Source organism: Cinclus cinclus, chromosome 13 (genome assembly GCF_963662255.1).
Source record: "Cinclus cinclus chromosome 13, bCinCin1.1, whole genome shotgun sequence".
Lineage (NCBI taxonomy): Eukaryota > Metazoa > Chordata > Aves > Passeriformes > Cinclidae > Cinclus > Cinclus cinclus.
In genome coordinates, this window is record NC_085058.1 from 2,960,059 (window position 1) to 2,978,537 (window position 18,479).

Consider the following 18,479-nt stretch of genomic DNA (forward strand, 5'->3'; position numbering starts at 1 on the left):
TGGAGGATGCGGAGCGAGGGGATGGAGAGCGGCGGGGCTGGAGGATTCAGAAATAGGGGTTGGAGGATTCGGGAATGGGGAATGCGGGAGCAGGGATGGAGGACTCGGGAACCGGGGATGGAGAATTCGGGAACCGGGAACGGAAGATTCGGAGAGCGGGGCTGGAAGCTGCGGATACCGACACCATCCATCCCCGGAGCCCCAGAGGGCGCGGGGACCGGAGCTGGGAGATGCCGACACCGGGAATGGGGGATGCAGATATCGGGAATGGCGGTACCGGGGATGAAGAATGCCGGTACCGGGGCTGAGAGATACCGGTACTGGAGCTGAGAGACGCCGGTACCGGGGATGGGAGATGGCGGTACCGGGAGTGCAGGATGCCGGTACCGGGGATGGGAGATGGCGGTACCGGGAGTGCAGGATGCCGGTACCGGGGATGGCGGTACCGGGGATGGATGATGTCGGTACCAGGGCCAAGGGATGGCGGTACCGCCGAGGGAAGCGCGGCACTACCGAGCCCCCCCTTCACGTGCGCACCCCCGAACCGGCGCCCCCGCCCCGCCCCGCTCCCCCCGCGCCGTTCCCGGTTCCCGGGGGGGCACTCGGGGCCACGGCGCGTTCTCCCCCCGCCGCGGCCGGGGCGGGGCCGGGATCCGGAGGCTCCGGGAGGGGGATGACGGCGGGAAGGGCTCCGGGGCCGCTGCCACCCCTCCGCCGGGCTGTCACCGTCGGTAACGTGTCGTCCCCTCCCTGCGACAGCGAGCGGAGCAGAGCGGCCCCGGCCCCCGCGGAAAAGCCCTGAGGGAGGCGGGAGCCGGCGGCGAGGAGGAGGAGGAGGAAGAGGACGAGGAGGGAGAGGAAGCGAGGGAAGGAGCCGCGGGAAAACAGGACAGGGAAGAGCTCGGAGCGGAGCCCGGGAGCGGTCGGTGAGTGCAGAGCTGTGCCCGTGTCCCCCGGGGTGTCGCTGTCTGTGCCCCTCTGTCCCCCTGGCTGTCCCTCTGTCCCTGAGTGTGTCCCCCTGTCCCTCTGGGTGTCCATCCCCGGGAGGCCCCATCGCGCCCAGGCTCAGACGGGGGGCACGGAGGGAGGCCACCGGGGGGTGACAGAGGCCACCGGGGGGTGACAGGGACATCCCTAGACCCCATCCTGCCCCCTGCCCCCCCCCCCCCCCCCAATTTGGGGCGGACACCGCGACATGCGGGGAGCGGCCAGAGCCCTTCCCAAGGATTTTCCCGGTCCTTTCCCATTTCCCTGCCCTTGTCCCTCTGTCCCCGCAGGAGGGGATACCCCCACTGACCACCCGCAGCCAACGCCGGACCTGCCACCCCTCCTTGGGGACACCGAGCCGCGCGTCCCCTTCCCGCTGGAATTCCTCCTCCCGGCAAATCCCAGCCTCTCCTCCTCCTCCTCCTCCTCCTCCTCCTCCTCCTGCTGCTGCTGCTGCTGCTGCTGCTGGCGGTGTCACCCCAGGGCCACCACCCGAGTCCCCCCGCATGGTGCGCCCCGATCCCCCCGGGAAGCCGCGGCGGCGTTAAGATGGTGAGAGCTGCCCGGGCCGGGCCGGGCGGGGAGCAGAGGGATGGACACCGGCCCGGCCACCCCGGGCGCGTAGGGAACGATGGACTCGCGGAGCCGCCGGGATGCGCAGCGCACGGAGCGGCCCGGCAGCGGCACCGGCAGCACCGGCACCGGTACCGGCACCGGCAGCGGCCGTAGCGAGGGCGAGGGCGAGAGGGAGCGCATCCGCGGGCGCATGAGGATGGTGATCGGGCAGCTCGAGGGCATCCTGCGCGAGCTCAAGGAGGTGGCCAAGGAGCTCCGCGAGGTAGGAAAAATCCTGGCATAGAGCTGATCCCAAAAGGGAAAACTGCACCAGTTTTTTTCCCCGTTCCCGGCTCGGGATGTGGCAGCACCGGAGGGGTGAGGGGTGATGTCCCTGAGCTGGATTTCTAAAAGAGAGGAGGAAATTCGGGCGTCATTTGGGGGAAAAACCCCGGGATAATGCTGGAAGGGTCCTGTCCCGGTTTTCCCTATTCATGGGCTGGGATGGGGTGGCAGAGGGATCTCAGGAGAGGTCTGGCTGAGGTGCCAAAAAGCCAAGAGGAAATTGTAAAATCCTCGGTTTGCAAAATCTTGAGGTAGGAAAACCCCTGGGATAATGTTGGCCCCAAGAAGGGAGGGTCCTTTCCCAATTTTCTCCATTCCCGGATCGGGATGGGGCAGCGGAGGCAGTGAGGTGGCAGCACTTGGGGGGGGGGGGGGGGGGGGGAACTGGACAAGATGGATTTTCCCAAAAAGAAGGAGGAAATCTGGGACTGATTTGCAAAATCTCAAGGTAGGAAAACTTTTGGGATGCTGCTGGTCCCAAAAGGGAGGGGCCTGTCCCAGTTTTCCCAATTCCCGGGCTGGGATGGTGCCAGCTCAGCACTCCCAGCCCCAGGAGGGATCTCCCTGAGCTGGATTTAAAAAAAAAAAAAGAAAAGAAAAGAAAAGGGGGAAATTCGGAATGGTTTCCAAAATCTACCTCAAGACAGGGTTTGCTCCCTCCATCCCCAGCCCCAGGAGGGATCTGGCTGAGGGGAAGTTGGATTTTCCCCAAAAAAAGGAGGAAATTTGGCCAGGTTTGCAAAACTATTATTGACCTTGGAGCTTGGTCCCTCCATCCCCAGCCACAGAAAGGACCTGACTGAGCTGGATTTTCCCCCGAAACAAGGAGGAAGATAAGCAATCCAAATTTCCCCCTTTTTTTGAGGCAAATTTTCTGCTTTCTGATCCCAGTTTTTCCCTTTCACTGACCCCAATTTTCCCCTTTTCCTGTCTCAAATTTCCCCTGTTTTGGGCCGAATTCTCTTCTTTATTGATCCAAAAATTCCCCTTTTTTTTTCCAAAATTTATCCAAAAACATCCCAAAATTCAGGTTCCTGACCTAAATCTTGCCAGTCCCACCAGGATAACCCCGAATTCCAAAATCCAGAGCTCCATTTTTTCCCAAAATCACACAGAATTTGGGTTTTGGGAACTCATGGGATGGGTTTGGGTTGGGGTCCCCTCAGGGACACCAAAGTCTCCTGGACTTGTGACATCCCTGTTTTCCCGGTATCCCTCCTTCCTTCCCATCCAATTGTGTCCAGAATTATTCCTGGGGGTTCTGTGCCAGGGAAAATTATGATTAAAATCACTGGATGGAAAAATCTCCAAATCTCTGTTCAAACACTCCCCAAAAGTTCCCATGGGAAGGGCCCATCCCATCTGGAATTGCTGGAATGGGATCAATGGGATCACAGCAACCCAAGGGGTTCCCTCACAACCTTTTCCCTGGAAAAAAAAAGAGAATAAATTCCTTAATAATGCTGAGATCAATAGGAATTTAACCAGGAATGCTCGGGAAGCTCCAGGGATTTTTATCCCAAAAACAACAGCTTTGGGACAGGGTTGGGAATTATTTAGGAGCTGAGTTTTGGGGATTTTGGGAGTTGGGATTTGGGGGTTTTGGGACCTGGATTTTTGGGATTTTGGGAGTAGGTTTGGGGGATTTGGGGACCTGGGTTTTAGGAATTTGGGTCTTTTTCTCCAAGGACGGATGCCAAGAAAGGCCTTCAGGATGATTTGGGAATAGGGCTGGGGAATTTTAGGTCCTGGACAGATCCAGGTTGGATCCAGCCTGGAAAATCCACTGGAAAATCCATACCTGGGAGTGTCCCAAGCCAGGCTGGACTTTGGGGCTTGGAACAACCTGGGATAGTGGGAAGGGTCCCTGTCTGTGGGAATGGGAAGGGAGCTAAGAATTCCAACCCAAACCAGTCCAGAATTCTATGGACAAGCTTTGGATCCCAAAGTGCCAGAGGTGCTTGGGATGGGACCGGCAGCCGAGGGATTATGGGACACACCCCAAAATCTCTGAGAGGACGAGGTGTTTGGCATCCCTTGGATCTCATTGGATCCCATCAGATCCTATGCCTTGGATCTCATTGGATCCCATCGCTTGGATCCCATCAGATCCCCTCTCTTGGATCTGATTGGATCCCATCAGATCCCATGCCTTGGATCTCATTGGATCCCATCCCTTGGATCCCATCAGATCCCATCCCTTGGATCTCATTGGATCCCATCAGATCCCGTGCCTTGGATCTCATTGGATCCCATCCCTTAGATCCCATCAGATCCCACCCCTTTGATCTCATTGGATCCCATCAGATCCCATCCCTTGGATCTCATTGGATCCCATTTATTTGATCCCATCAGATCCCATCCCTTTGATCCCATCAGATACCAACCCTTGGATCTCATTGGATCCCATCAGATCCCACCCCTTGGACCTCATTGGATCCCATCCCTTTGATCCCATCAGATCCCACCCCTTGGATCCCATCAGATCCCAACTCTTTGAATGCCGATATCCCAACCCTTTGATCCCTTTATCTCAACCCTCAGATCCCACCCTTGGATCCCATCAGATCCCACTCCTCCGATCCCAGCTCAAAATCCGGGATCTGGAGTCATCAATCCCAACCCCAGCAGAGACCTTGGGCCCGGTCTGCAGCCAAAATCCCCAAAATCCCAAAAAATCAAGGATGGGGCTCCAGATGTCCCCCATCTGCCTGAGCTGAGCGGGAACATTCCACCTGGGATTTTATTGGGAAGCTCCTGGCTGGCACCAGGGACTCATCCCAAACCTCCTCTGCTGCTTGGAGGGGAAAACAATCACCCCAGTTCCCTGGGAATAACACCAGGGATTCATCCCAAACATCCATATGTGCTTGGAGGGGACAATTCACCCCAGTTCCCTCATCCCAAACCTCCTCCCCTGTTTGTGGGGGATGAATCCTTCTCAGATTCCTGGGAATTGGTCACCTACAAGCAGGAAAGTGGGTTTGGGATGAGTCCTGGGGATGCTCCCAGGGAAGTGTGGGGAATTTTTCCCCTATAGACCCACAATGAAGTTTGGGATGAATCTCTGGGGATATTCCCAGGGAACTGGGGGGATTTTTCTTCCTGGGAATTGCAGGAGATTTGTCCCCTATAAGCAGGGGAGATTTGGGATGAGTCCTGGAGATGTTTCCAGGGAATTGGGGTTGGGGGGGGTGGAATTTTCCCCCCATAAACAGGGGAGGACATTCAGGACAAATCCCTGGGGATATTCCCAGAAAATTGAGGGGATTTTTCCCCTCCCCAAATTGGAAAAGCTCTGCCAACCTCAACAAGGGAGAAAAAGGGGAGGAGGGGCAAAGCTCAAATCCTTTTCGTGTAAATCCCCAGCAGGAACCAAGTGTCACTGAGGGATTTAACCCCCGGCTTAAAATAGGGAATGATCCTAAAAATATCCCAGAGTGACACTAATCCTGGGATGGGGACAGCCATGACTGACACCAGTCCTGGGATGGGGCTGGGATTGGGATGGGGACATGATTGGGATGGGGACATGAATGGGATGGGGACAGCCATGACTGACACCAGTCCCGGGATGGGGCTGGGATTGGGATGGGGACATGATTGGGATGGGGACATGATTGGGATGGGGACAGCCATGACTGACACCAGTCCCGGGATGGGGCTGGGATTGGGATGGGGACATGATTGGGATGGGGACATGATTGGGATGGGGACAGCCATGACTGACACCAGTCCTGGGATGGGGCTGGGATTGGGATGGGGATTGGGATGGGGATTGGGATGGGGACATGATTGGGATGGAGACAGCCACGAGTGACACCAATCCCAGGACTGGCACCAGACTGGGATAGGGCTGGGATTGTGATGAGGACAGACAAGACTGACGCCAATCCCTGCATGGAGTCAAGATCAGGATGGGGCTGGGATTGGGATTGGGATTGGGATGCACTTTCTGCTGTCCCTGCTTGACCCAGTCTCCTCAGTAAGGCTGGGAGGGGACCGAAGATGACAGATGCATGCTGGTGCTATTCCAGCGCTGAAATTCCCAGTGGGAACAGAGAGGATCCCATTCCAGCAGAACCATTTGGTAATGGGGTATTCCCAAAGATTCCCAAACATCTTCCCAATTTTTCTTTGTCCCAAAAATGAAGAGGTCAGAAAACCCACTTTTTTACTCTTTCTCAAGTGTAGCCCTTTCTTTCCCAAAAAAAGAGGAAAAAAATAAAGGGGAAAGTGATCTGGGAAAAAAAGGGGGGAAAGGAGGTTTCCTGGTTTCCAGGCTTCCCTGGGGTTATTCCCAACAAGCTTCAAAGCCAAAGTTTGAGGGATGGAAGCATCCCACTTTCCCTGGAAGTTTTGGGGTGGGAAAACAATGGGGAGGATTTGGGTCCATCATCCATCATCCATCCATCCCTCATCCATCCATCATCCATCATCCATCCATCATCCATCCATCCATCATCCATCCATCCATCCATCCATCCATCATCCATCATCCATCATCCATCATCCATCATCCATCATCCATCCATCCATCCATCCATCCATCATCCATCATCCATCCATCATCCATCCATCATCCATCCATCATCCATCATCCATCCATCCATCATCCATCCATCATCCATCCATCCATCATCCATCATCCATCATCCATCCATCATCCATCCATCCATCATCCATCATCCATCCATCCATCCATCCATCCATCCATCCATCCATCCATCCCCATGTCCATCCCCATCTCTGCAGGTCGTGTCCCAGATCGACCGCCTGACATCAGACTTTGCGCTGGACCTGGAGCCGGACGCTTGGACTCCAGCCACAGCCAGCAGCACGTCCAGCAGTGACCGGGGCGGTGCCAGCCTTGAGCTTGGCCCTCTGGACTTCGCCGCCTCCGACGTCCTCTCGGACAGCTGGGAATTCTGCTCCTTCCTGGACGCCTCCACGCCCTCGGACCCCGGTGATTGTCCGGAACCCCCGCGGCTGCTGCCGGCCCGGCTGATGAACGGGGGTCTCCCCGTGGCCAACGGCCCCCGCGGGGGCGGGGGGACCCCGGATTCCTCCAGCGAAGAATGTTTTGGGAGTGCCACCGTTCCCAAAATCCCGGCGCAGCGGCCAGCGGGGACGCGGGAGCGCGTCCGCTTCAGCGACAAGGTGCTCTACCACGCCCTGTGCTGCGACGACGACGGCGATGCCGATGCTGGCACCGACATTCCCGATGATCCCGCCAGGAAGGGGCCTCGGGAACAGCTCCTGAGGAATCCGGGCACGACCCCAATCCGCAGGGCCACGAGGAACAGCAGCACCCAGACCGTGGCTGATAAGAGCACGCAGACGTTGCTGCCGTACATCCCGGCCAGGCAGAGAATTCCCAACAAAAACTGAGCCCGGATCTGGGTTTGGGAAGGGTTTGGGGGAGGGGAAAATCCCTGGGAAAAGGGGCTGGAAAAGATCTATATATAAATATAAATATAAATATAAATATATATTTCAATAAATCCGTACTCCTCATAAACGCTGAGTGAGAAGGTGGCAACAAACATCCCGATATACCAACAGTTTTCCAGGCTCAGGGAATTTTAATTTTTTTTTTTTTAATGGGTAGAAGGAGCTCAATAAATCATCTGTCACAGAGAAATCCCAACCATGATATGGATGTGCCAGGAAGGGTCATCCAGCACTTCCGGAGGGTGGGAATGGCACATGGATTGGGATGTGGGAATGCTGGAGGGGGTGGCAGGATCAGGGAGGGTAATTTCCCTTCCCTGGGATGTGTTATCCCTGTTTGATTTAGGAAAAATCAGCAGAATGGGACTTTTTTGACTGAGGGGAGTTGGAATTACTTTGGCATGGCTCAAGGATATCCCTGGGATGTCACTGGATTGTCACTCCCAGCTCCAAGAGGGACAATGAGGGGATCACCAAAAGCCCCCAGGAATGAGGAGCCAGCCTTGGGAATTCCTCCCCATTCAAATCTTAAATTTTCCGCTGGAAATATCCCTGACCTTGAGACATTCATCCACCTGAGAACGCTGGAAAATCCCGCTTTTCCTGAGCTCCCTAATCCTGCTTTTCCACGTCCAAATACTGATTTTTCAGGGAAAGAAATTGGGTCTGGCTCTGGAAAAGGGAGGAATCTAGGGCTCCAGATCCCCCTAGGCATTCTTTTCCCAGTTTTTCCAAGGTATCCAAAGAGGTCAGAGCAGCAGCTGCTCCTTGGACAATGTTCCCGTGTCCTTCCTGCTGGCGCCTCGTCCCGCAAGGACACATTTCCATCCTGGGGCATTCCTGGCATGAGGATTTTACAAGGCTTTTCTGAGCCAAAACCGCCGGCTCGGCTCCTGATTTCCTAATCCAGGTCAGAGGAGCTGCATTCCCAAGCTTTTCCAGGTGTCATGTAGGAGCTGGGACCATGGGATGTGCAGAATTCCATTCGATCCAACCCTTAATCAAGTTGGGAAAAGGAGTTTTCCCCCAAAACTGTGCTGGATCCATATGGGTTTGGCTGTAGGGTTTGGATGTAAGGGTTTGGATGTAGGGATTGGATGTAAAGGACTGGCTGTAGGGATTGGATGTAAAGGATTGGATGTAGGGATTGGATGTAAAGGATTGGATGTAGGGATTGGATGTAGGGATTGGCTGTAGGGATTGGATATAAAGGATTGGATGTAGGGTTTGGATGTGAAGGATTGGATGTAGGGTTTGGCTGTAAGGGTGTGGCAGATGCGGGAAGACATGAAAAGAGAACGAAGATGCCCGACCAGAGAGCCTCTCTCCACGACTGCTACGGACACCCCGTCGTCGTGCAGGCAGAAACCCCGGACGCGCTCACCAGAAACGCATGCGGGGTGACTTCACCTGCGGAGCTCAGGCATACCTTGTTCCAGGCACTGAGAGCAAAGTGAGGGGACGCTGAGATACCTGGAATTCCAACCCAGGCTGTTTCTTCACCAGCTGCAACAACCTTGATCGTGTGCTGGCTCTTATCTCCCAGGAGCTCTCGTTAGTTTTGTCCCCCCCGTCACGAACGACCTGTTTGAAGTCTCACATCCGTCACTGTCGTGTCCATTCCGTAAAGAATTCACGTTGTCATGGAACTGCCAAGCTGAGAGCGGCTCTTGGGGCCGCAGGCCACCCCAGCACAGCCCCTGCTCACTGCTGGAGGTTGGGACAAAAGGCAGGGATGGAGCTCAGCTCCCATCTCCCTTTGTAATGCCCACTCCTGTGGGGAGCCCGCCTGGAGCCGTGGGACCACGGCACCTCCGAGTGTCCAGGGATGTGGGAGGAGAAGGAGGAGCCAGGCACGAGGAGAGCAGGTGGAGGGCAGTGCTGAGGGCTCCCTGCATGGGGACGACACCGAAACCCCTCTCCGTAGCAATGGGGAACAAAGACATGTGAACCTCCTTGCGTGTGCTGGAGTCCCCAAGGCGCGTCCCCAGTGGTGGGAGATCATCGGCCGCCACCTGGAAAAGCAGGATTGATCCCATGATCCATAAATCTCCCTCTCACGGGGTTGGGATCGGGGCCAGGACTGCAAGCCGGTGCTGTCGGGAGCAGAGGCCTCTGGAAAAGCAGATCTGGGGGAGCTGGAGGCAGCAGCTCAGGGATGTCTGGGATGAGAGGAGAACCAACCCCATTCTGGACAGGAAGGAGATCCCAGCTCCATCCTGGCACCTCAGGAAGGACAGAGCTGCTCTTCACTCTGGCCAGAGATCAAATCCCGGGATGGATGCACCATCCATCCCCCTCAATCCCAGCCTGAGGCCAGCACACTTCTCCCGGGCTCGATTTTGAGAATGTTCTCCCATCGGGATGCAGAGCTCGGGGAAGGACAACCAAAAATCATCCCCCACAGGGTATTCAGGAAGGGCCCGGGGAATTCCCACCCCATCTCGGCAGCAGGGCTGAATTCAGGAATCAACTCAGGCATCCCTGCAGTATTTTCCTCCTCATGCAGAGGAAAGGGAGGAGGCCCTGCCCGTGCCTGGGGCTGGTTCAGGACGGAGGCTGGTCCAGGATGGAGGCTGGTCCAGGATGGAGGCTAGTTCAGGATGGAGGCTGGTTCAGGACAGAGGCTGGTTCAGGATGGGGTTCCAACAGTCTCAGAAAGCTTTTCTTCCAGGAATCCTGACCCTTACACCGTTCCTGCCCAAACCCCAGAGAGCACACAGAGCCGGGAAGGAATGACCAACATGGTCCCAAATTTATTTGTCAAGGCACAAGAAAACCTCCAGATCCCGGATTTCAAAGAAGGACTCGACCCAAGGAGCCCTCGGAGACTTCCCTCACTGCGGAGCGGGAGCGCCAGTGGGACAGGGATGTTCCAGCAGCACTCGGGGCGTACCTGTGTCTCCAACAGCGCTGGGGACAGAGCACCCAACGCCACGGGAATAACGAGCTGGGGATAGATGTCCCCAGAGTTGTCCCCACAGCAGGATTTCACCCGGCCAGCGGGTGCCCCCTTGCCCCGCCCTTCCCAAAAATGCCGCGGGATCATCCCAGTGGGACAAACCCCGCCGGGACCCAGCGTTTAAGGCCAGAAGGAGTGTGGAGGGACACACAGCATCGAGCAGCCCCAAGCGGCCCTGGAATCAGGCGGGAGATCCCAGCCCAGCTCCCGGATCCCAGCGCTCTGGCCAGCATTCCCGAGGCTCCGAGCTCGGGAAGGTGGGGAAAGGCTCCCTGGGCAGCACCCGGAGCAGGGAACGGGGGAATGTCCACCCCGGAGTGGACACGGGGGCGCACACAGGGACATGGAGATGTGGGGATAGATCCTCATCCCACGTTTCCCTGGGAAGGACGGGCCAGGCCTGGAAGGGAGGCAGGGAATGGGAATGGGGTGAGGGGTGGGGCAGCAGCTCCGGGTCCTCCCTGCCGGGGTGTCCCGGGGTCGTCCCCGCTCGGGGACATCCGGGTGGGACTGGGGCTCCGGGGGGGGCCCCGCTGCCATCAATCGATCTCCTGCTCCCGACCTGGGTGAGGGAAAGGGAATCGAGAGGAAAAACATCGTGACCGCCAGGCACAGCAAAAGAGAACTCCCGGGTTGGGATTAATAAAGCAGTAGATTAATGAATTAATGAATTATTGGGGCCACAGCAGCTCTCAGGAAAATCGGGCTCCCCCCTCTCCAGGCTGCTCCAGACCTTGGGAACCACTCCCAGGTGTGGTTTTATCCCTTCATCCCCACTCCTGGCTGGAAATTCCAGGTGATGTTGTTCCAGCCTCATTTCTGCTGGAAAAGTGGGTCCAGAGCGAGCAGGAGGCGGCTGGAAAAGTGGGATTTGCACCAGGAATGGGAAGCCACGGGGTTTGGAAATGAGGGAAAGAGGAGTAATTCCCGAGGACATAAAATAATTGGGAGGGTTAATTCCCAACAACAAAAGTAGGAAGTGGTAATTCCCAATACTAAAATCAGCAGGGATTCATCAGCAGCAGAGGCCAAGCTCCAATCCGATGGTGAGGGATGGAATAAACAGAAAGATCAGGATCTGGGGACGGGAAGGAGCCGGGATTGAGCAGGCTTGGAAAACTCCGGATCCTTTTCCAGACTGGGATGGGAGGGGGGCTGGAGGTTGGGATAACAGGGAAAGGAACCAACAGGAGCTGAGGTGCCAATTCCCATGGAATTCCAACTGGAATTCAGCACCAGGATGCTGCTGGAAGTTCTGTGGGATCCCTGGAATGGCAGCGCCAACCCTAGCAATTCCTGTCATCCCAGCAAATCCATGGAAACACCCAAAAAACCCCAAATTCCTTCCAGGGCTGGGAGTCAGGAGGCTTTTCCTGATCCCAGAGTGGCCAGGAGAAGGAGGGACGAGGGATTCAGGAGCTGCTGGATGCTGAGAGAAGCCAGCACAGCCCAAAGCAGGCCGGAGCTGGGAATCCATAATCTGGGAAATGCTGATGGAAAACCCGGAGGAAAATGAAAATAGGAAGGGAAAATTCCCCCCAAAACCTGACGAATGTTTCCGCGCGGATTTTAGGGAGAAAATGTCGCCGGGGACTGGGGAATTATCCCAAATTTGCCAGAAAAATCCACTCACCTTCTCTGGTCTCCACGTTTTCCAGCAGCTGCAGAGCTGGGGAAAGGGAATAAACATCCCATGGTCAATCCCATTCCTTTCCCAAGGGTCAATCCCATCCCTTTCCCAAAGGAAATGGCTCCAAGATCCCATTTTTTGGGGAACAAACCCCAAGAGCGACACCCATTTCCAATTTCCCTGCAGAATTCCAAGGGTTGTTCCTGTGGAATGTGTTCAGTGGATAAAGGGAAACCCTAGGAACATCATGGACTGGCTGGATGCTGGAAAATTAAGGAATAGCAAGGTTTTCTTATGGAATTTTGTCATTTTATTAAGGAACTGAGAGGTTTTAATTCGGGAACTGGGAGGTTCTATTGAGGAATGGAGAGATTTATTTAGGAATGGGGATGTTTATCTGGGATCTGCCAGGTCAGAGGTGTCAGAAAAATCAGGAATACTGAAGGGGCCGAGCACCACCCCAAACCAGGATCAGGCACCCACCTGTCTTGGGCTCCTCCCCCTCCTCATCCCGCTCCTCTGGCCCTGGAAAACAATGATCCAGAGGTGGGAAACCCCATTCCCAGGATTCTGTGAGTGCTCCTTGGAGCATCCCTGTGATCCTGGGCTTTCCACGGGGGCGTCCCCTCCAGCCAGGGCAGCACATTCCCAAAAATCCCAGTGGGAAAAGCCACAGCTCCGAGGGACATCCATTTTTTTAGCACACCTGGAGTCAGATCCCTGGATCCCCCAAATTTTGGGATGCCCCCTCAGCCCTTCCCTCCCTCCAGCACCCACCAGGGTCCTGGGACCTTCCCACCCTCTGCTGCCGTTCCCAGCAGGAAAAATCGCTGAGCCTGCTTCCCAGGCTGGTGGGAAGGGGCCCTGCCTGGCTCCTGGCTGAGCAAAACCCATGGAGAAAAGGTCATTCCCAAGGGTGTGCAGCCAGCAGTGGGAAACTGGGAGCAAAATCCATGGAAAAAAGTCATTTCCAAGGGTGGCAGAGCTGCTCCCGCAACCGTTCTGGGAGCTTTTTTGGGAATAAATCCCCCTCTGGTGCAAACACTGCCCTGTAAAAATGTGAAATGCAGCCCAAATGGGAGCGGGATGTGGGGAAGGAGCCCGGAGCCGCTTCCAGAGGTGCCGGAGATGTCCCAGCTGCGGGAACTGGGAGTGAGAACAGGGGGACGAGTGTCATGGTGCCACTCCCCCAGTGTCCCTCAGCCGGTGCCACCGCCACCCCCGTCCACCCATCCCCTTCCCAGCTTCTCCCTGGATTTACCTGTGTGCTCCTCATCCTCCCGGCAGCTCTCCCGGATTTTCTGGTGGCACACGAAGGCCAGGACGCCGAGCAGCACCACCACGCACACGGCCAGGGCCACTGTCACCCACAGGGCCACCGCCGGGAATGCCAGGGGCTGGCCTTGCGGGGAGGGAGGGAAAAGGGCCTGGATCAGCATCTGGGCTGTGCTGGGGTGAGCCCACATCCAGGATGGTTCAACATCCAGGGTGAGCCCACATCCAGGATGGTTCAACATCCAGGGTGATCCCAACATCCAGGGTGAGCCCACATCCAGGGTGAGCCCACATCCAGGATGGTTCAACATCCAGGGTGACCCAAGGTGAATCAGCACCTGGGGTGACCAATCCTACGCCCAGGATGACCCCACATCCAGGGTGATCCAACACCCAGGATGCCCCAAAACCCAGAATGATCCAACATTGAGGATGATCCCACATCCAGGATGGATCATGACCCAGCCCCCAGGAGCTGCTATGCCAGGGGAATGTCACCATGGAGGACCTAAAGGTCACCCAGAGCCACCCCTGCCATGGGCAGGGACACCTCCCGCTGTCCCAGGCTGCTCCAAGCCCTGTCCAGCCTGGCCTGGGCCAGTACCAGGGATCCAGGGGCAGGCACAGCTGCTCTGGGAATTCCATCCCAGCCCTTCTCCATGCTCCCAGCTAGGAATTCCTTCCCAATATTCCTCTGGCAGTGGGAAGCCATTCCCTGGGTCCTGTCATTCCAAGATTTTTTAAACAACCTTTATCCACCTTTATTCTTGGCTCCCTTCAGGTCCTGGAAAAGCCTGGTAGGGATCACCAGATTCCAGTGGGAATGCAACTATTTATTCCCTGTAATACTTGAAATAAAATCTTCAAACCCTGTCCCTGCACGATGTCACCCCAATGGTGACAGAGCCCATCCCAACACCACCCTTTGTCCCCAAGGGTTTGGTGCATCCAGCTTGGAAAAGTTTATCTTCCACCCGGGATGCGCCTTCCCAACCCAGCAATGCTTCACTAAGGTTAATTAAAGACTAATTAATGCCCTTGGGGTGGGCATGGGGTTCCCATGAGCTTTGGGAGGGCAGCGAGAGGAGCTGGAAAGGGGCAAAGGCTGAAGGTGTTGATGGATTCCTGAAAAATGGGATGGAGATCCTGGAATTTGGAGCAGCCCATGGATGGCCTCGGGATGAGGAGAAGACACCTGCCCTGCCCTGTGCTGGGACAGGCACTGGGGTGGGGTGACAGCAGGACAGCCTCAGGTCACCCCTGGGGTCCATGGGGCAGAGACATGGAATATGGGACAGCAACCCCCAGGGTGGCTTTGGGTCACAGTGCCACCACGGCCACCTCCCCCAGCCCCTTCAGGGTGGCTTTGGGTCACAGTGCCACCACGGCCACCTCCCCCAGCCCCTTCAGGGTGGCTTTGGGTCACAGTGCCACCACGGCCACCTCCCCCAGCCCCTTCAGGGTGGCTTTGGGTCACAGTGCCACCACGGCCACCTCCCCCAGCCCCTTCAGGGTGGCTTTGGGTCACAGTGCCACCACGGCCACCTCCCCCAGCCCCTTCAGGGTGGCTTTGGGTCACAGTGCCACCACAGCCACCTCCCTGGGTGCTCACCCGTGATGGTGACAGAGGCGTGGCCGTGCTGCTGCAGCACGGCGTTGAGCACCAGGCACGAGTAGGTGATGCTGGGCTCCACCAGCACGCGCAGGACGCTGCGCACCTCGAAGAGCCCCTCCTCGTTGGCCACCTGCGACGTGGTGACGTTGGAGGTCAGGTTGGCACCTCGGCTGTCCTGCCACAGCACGCTGGCCTGGGGGTAGCCACGAGACGCGTGGCAAGTCACCACAGCCATGTCACCTGGCTTCAGGTCCTTGCTGGGCTCCAGGTGCACGCTGGGCTTGGAGTAGGGAGCTACAGGGGACAAGGTGGGGACTGGTGTAAGGATTGGGATGGGGAGGTGGGCAAGCACCATGATGGGCTCTTCCAGCTGATACACCCATCCCCAGGGTCACTGCAAACCCCATGATGGGCTCTTCCAGCTGATACACCCATCCCCAGGGTCACTGCAAACCCCATGATGGGCTCTTCCAGCTGATACACCCAGCCCCAGGGTCACTGCAAACCCCATGATGGGCTCTTCCAGCTGATACACCCATCCCCATGGTCACCGTTGTCTGAGGTGGCCCTTCATCTGAGATCCCCTCCATTGTGACAGGGCACGGCTCGCGCTCCCCCGGGAATATTTCGGGGAGGTGCAGCCATTGATCCCCAGTCTCACGAGGAACCCACAGCAAGGCTGGCAAAGCCGGAGTGCCCTCCTGCTCACCTGCCACCTGCAGCATGACGGCGGCGCTGTTGTAGTCGCGTACCCGCACGAAGCAGGTGAAGCTGCCCTCGTCCGAGATCTCCACGCGCCGCAGCAGCAGGGACACGTTGCCCCGGGCCAGCTGGTCGTAGAACAGCGAGGTGCGGTTGGTGTAGCCGTGGCCCTGGTCCTGCAGCTGGTCGTGGCCCCCGGAGAAGCCGTGCACCAGGCTCTTGGTGTCCGTCAGCTGCCAGATGAGGCTCAGCTCGGCCACGCTGAAGTTGGCCTCGGGTGAGAAGGAGCAGCGCAGGGTGGCATCGTGGCCAAACAGGGCCACCACGGGCTCCTCCGGCACCTGGATCTCCATGGCACCTGTGGGAGGGCGTGAGGATGCACTGTGACACCTCCAGGAGCACCTCCTGAATTTTACACCTGGAGAGCATCCAAGAAAATTGAGGGATGCCCACGGGAGGGACTCGTGGGCAGGTGGCATCTCAAGGCTCTACCCAGCCATTCCACCCTGCTGGAAGGGGGACGATCCCACAGCCAGCATCGAACTGCTGCTAGGAGCAGCCAGGAGCAGCCATGGGCACCCAAACCTGCACCGGGACACGGAGCCCGGACTGTCCCCAAGCAGACAGGACAGCGGGTGGCAGCGGTGGGGACGCGGTCCCCAGGAGGAGCCAGCACTGGCCAGGCTGGCAGGCACTAGGTGGCACCAGTACTCCAGGACGGTGCCAACCAGAGGGGCACAGCACGATTCAAACTCACCCCAGTGCTACGGCAGGATTCCACCCCACCCCAGTGCCATGGCACTATTCCAACTCATCCCAGTGCCATGGCAGGATTCCAACTCATCCCAGTGCTATAGCAGGATTCCACCCCACCCCAGTGCCATGGCACTATTCCAACTCATCCCAGTGCCATGGCAGGATTCCAACTCACCCCAGTGCTACGGCAGGATTCCACCCCACCCCAGTGCCATGGCACTATTCCAACTCATCCCAGTGCCATGGCAGGATTCCAACTCATCCCAGTGCTATAGCAGGATTCCCCCCCACCCCAGTGCCATGGCACTATTCCAACTCATCCCAGTGCCATGGCACTATTCCAGCTCATCCCAGTGCCACGACACAATTCCATCTCATCCCAGTGCTATGGAACAATTCCAGCCCCATCCCAGTGCCATGGAATAATTCCAACTCATCCCAGTGCCATGGCATGATTCCAACCCATCCCAGTGCTATGGAATGATTCCAACTCATCCCAGTGCCATGGAATGATTCCAGCCCCTTCCCTTGGCAAAAACCTTCCACATGGGGATGAGGGTAGGGCTGGGACAGGGAATTTGCAGGAAGATCCCATGCTAGGAGGATGAGGAGTGCAGGAAGGAGCCCTGCAGACAGGCAGACAGGCAGGAAAAGGGCACTGGGCAGCCAGCCTGGCTCTGGGCACATCCCAAGCATCTCCGGATAAAAATAAATGCCAGGAGCCAGCCTGGCCAGAACTGCAGAGGCACTGCCAAGAGCTCTCCTGGGAAGTGGAATCCGTGAGTCCTCCTGTGGCTCTGCCACTCAGCTGGAGCACCGGGAAGGCGTCCCCTGCTAGGAGGTGGCACCAGAGGCTGTCACCCCACGGAGCAGGAATCCAGGAGAAACACCTGGAGGGAGCTGCCACCTTGGGGCACAGCTTCGTCGGGACACGGGTGGCACTGAGGACATCATCTCCAACCCCCCCAGCCCCACTCACCTGCCAGGCTGAGCTCCAGGATGAGCAGTGGGAAGAGCATCCTCGGCACGAGAAAAGTCGAGATGAGGAAGCAGGAGCGGGCAGGGCCCCGGGGATCTTCGCGGGAAGGATCCTCTCTGGGAAGCCCGAGCTGAGGGAAAACACAAGGAAACACTGGGATGGTGCTGGGAAGGAGGGACGCAGAGCGAGGGAAGGGAACCACGGCAGCCATTCCCAGGGAGCACACACCCTGTCAGAAACCATGGGAAGAGCTTCAGCTCCAGCCTGGCACGGGCCAAGGGATCGCTGCATTCCCGGCCCGACCCGACGGAGCCGGCGGCAGCTCCGGAGGCGGTGGCCGTGCCCCGGGGAAGCCACGTGAGCCTCTTCCCGTCCCTTCCCTTCCCTTCCCTTTTGTTCCTGTCTTTCCCAGCTTCTCCCCGCAGCGCGGGGCCGTTCCACCCCCGTGCTCCAAGAGGAGGCAGCTCGCTCCCAGGGTCCGCGATTTATGCCCAAACCCAACGGGAGCAGCTCAAAGGGAGAGGGTTGCGGATTCCCGGCTCCGGCTGCGGCTCCGGGAGAGCGAGGCTCATCCCTGCTCGCGGCAGGAAAATCTCCGGGATGGGACTGTCCCGGAAAAGGGGGAATTAAACCGGAGCTGGATGGGGGGAAGGTGAGGGCAAAGCGCCCGGCCCCGCTGGCGGCAGCGCTGGATTCCCGAGGATCCGCGTGACCCGCGCTCCACTCGCGGCAGGAATGAGCCCCGGACAGCGGCACCACTGCGTGTCCCCTCCGTGTCCCAGCACATCCCAGGGTCCCGCTGTGTCCCCTCTGTGTCCCCTCCCTGTCCCAGCACATCCCAGGGTCCCGCTGTGTCCCCTCTGTGTCCCCTCCCTGTCCCAGCACAACCCAGGGTCCCGCTGTGTCCCCTCTGTGTCCCCTCCGTGTCCCAGCACATCCCAGGGTCCCACTGTGTCCCCTCTGTGTCCCCTCCGTGTCCCAGCACATCCCAGGGTCCCACTGTGTCCCCTCTGTGTCCCCTCCGTGTCCCAGCACATCCCAGGGTCCCACTGTGTCCCCTCTGTGTCCCAGCACATCTCAGAGCCCCTGGCACTGGCACTGCCACATCTGTGGGGTGACAGCACCTCGTTCCTGGGCAGCAGAAACGGCTGCAGCCTCATTCCCTAAATCCCTTTTAATTGGGAAAATGGCAGTGCCAAAGGACGGCTCAGCTCAGCTC

General features: G+C 57.6%; 2 protein-coding genes across 2 annotated transcripts; one reads left to right on the forward strand and one right to left on the reverse strand.

Moving 5' to 3' along the window:
* Positions 1-1,618: 1,618 nt before the first annotated feature.
* Positions 1,619-7,278, forward strand: INSYN1 (inhibitory synaptic factor 1). Its single transcript, XM_062501610.1, has 2 exons — positions 1,619-1,825; positions 6,643-7,278. The coding sequence occupies exons 1-2, from the start codon at positions 1,619-1,621 to the stop codon at positions 7,276-7,278; spliced, it is 843 nt and encodes a 280-aa protein (XP_062357594.1).
* Positions 7,279-10,842: 3,564 nt separating this feature from the next.
* CD276 (CD276 molecule) lies at positions 10,843-17,300 on the reverse strand. Its single transcript, XM_062501695.1, has 7 exons — positions 17,261-17,300; positions 15,533-15,883; positions 14,821-15,117; positions 13,195-13,335; positions 12,417-12,458; positions 11,937-11,972; positions 10,843-10,865 (listed from the first exon to the last, which is right to left on the reverse strand). The coding sequence occupies exons 1-7, from the start codon at positions 17,298-17,300 to the stop codon at positions 10,843-10,845; spliced, it is 930 nt and encodes a 309-aa protein (XP_062357679.1).
* Positions 17,301-18,479: the final 1,179 nt, after the last annotated feature.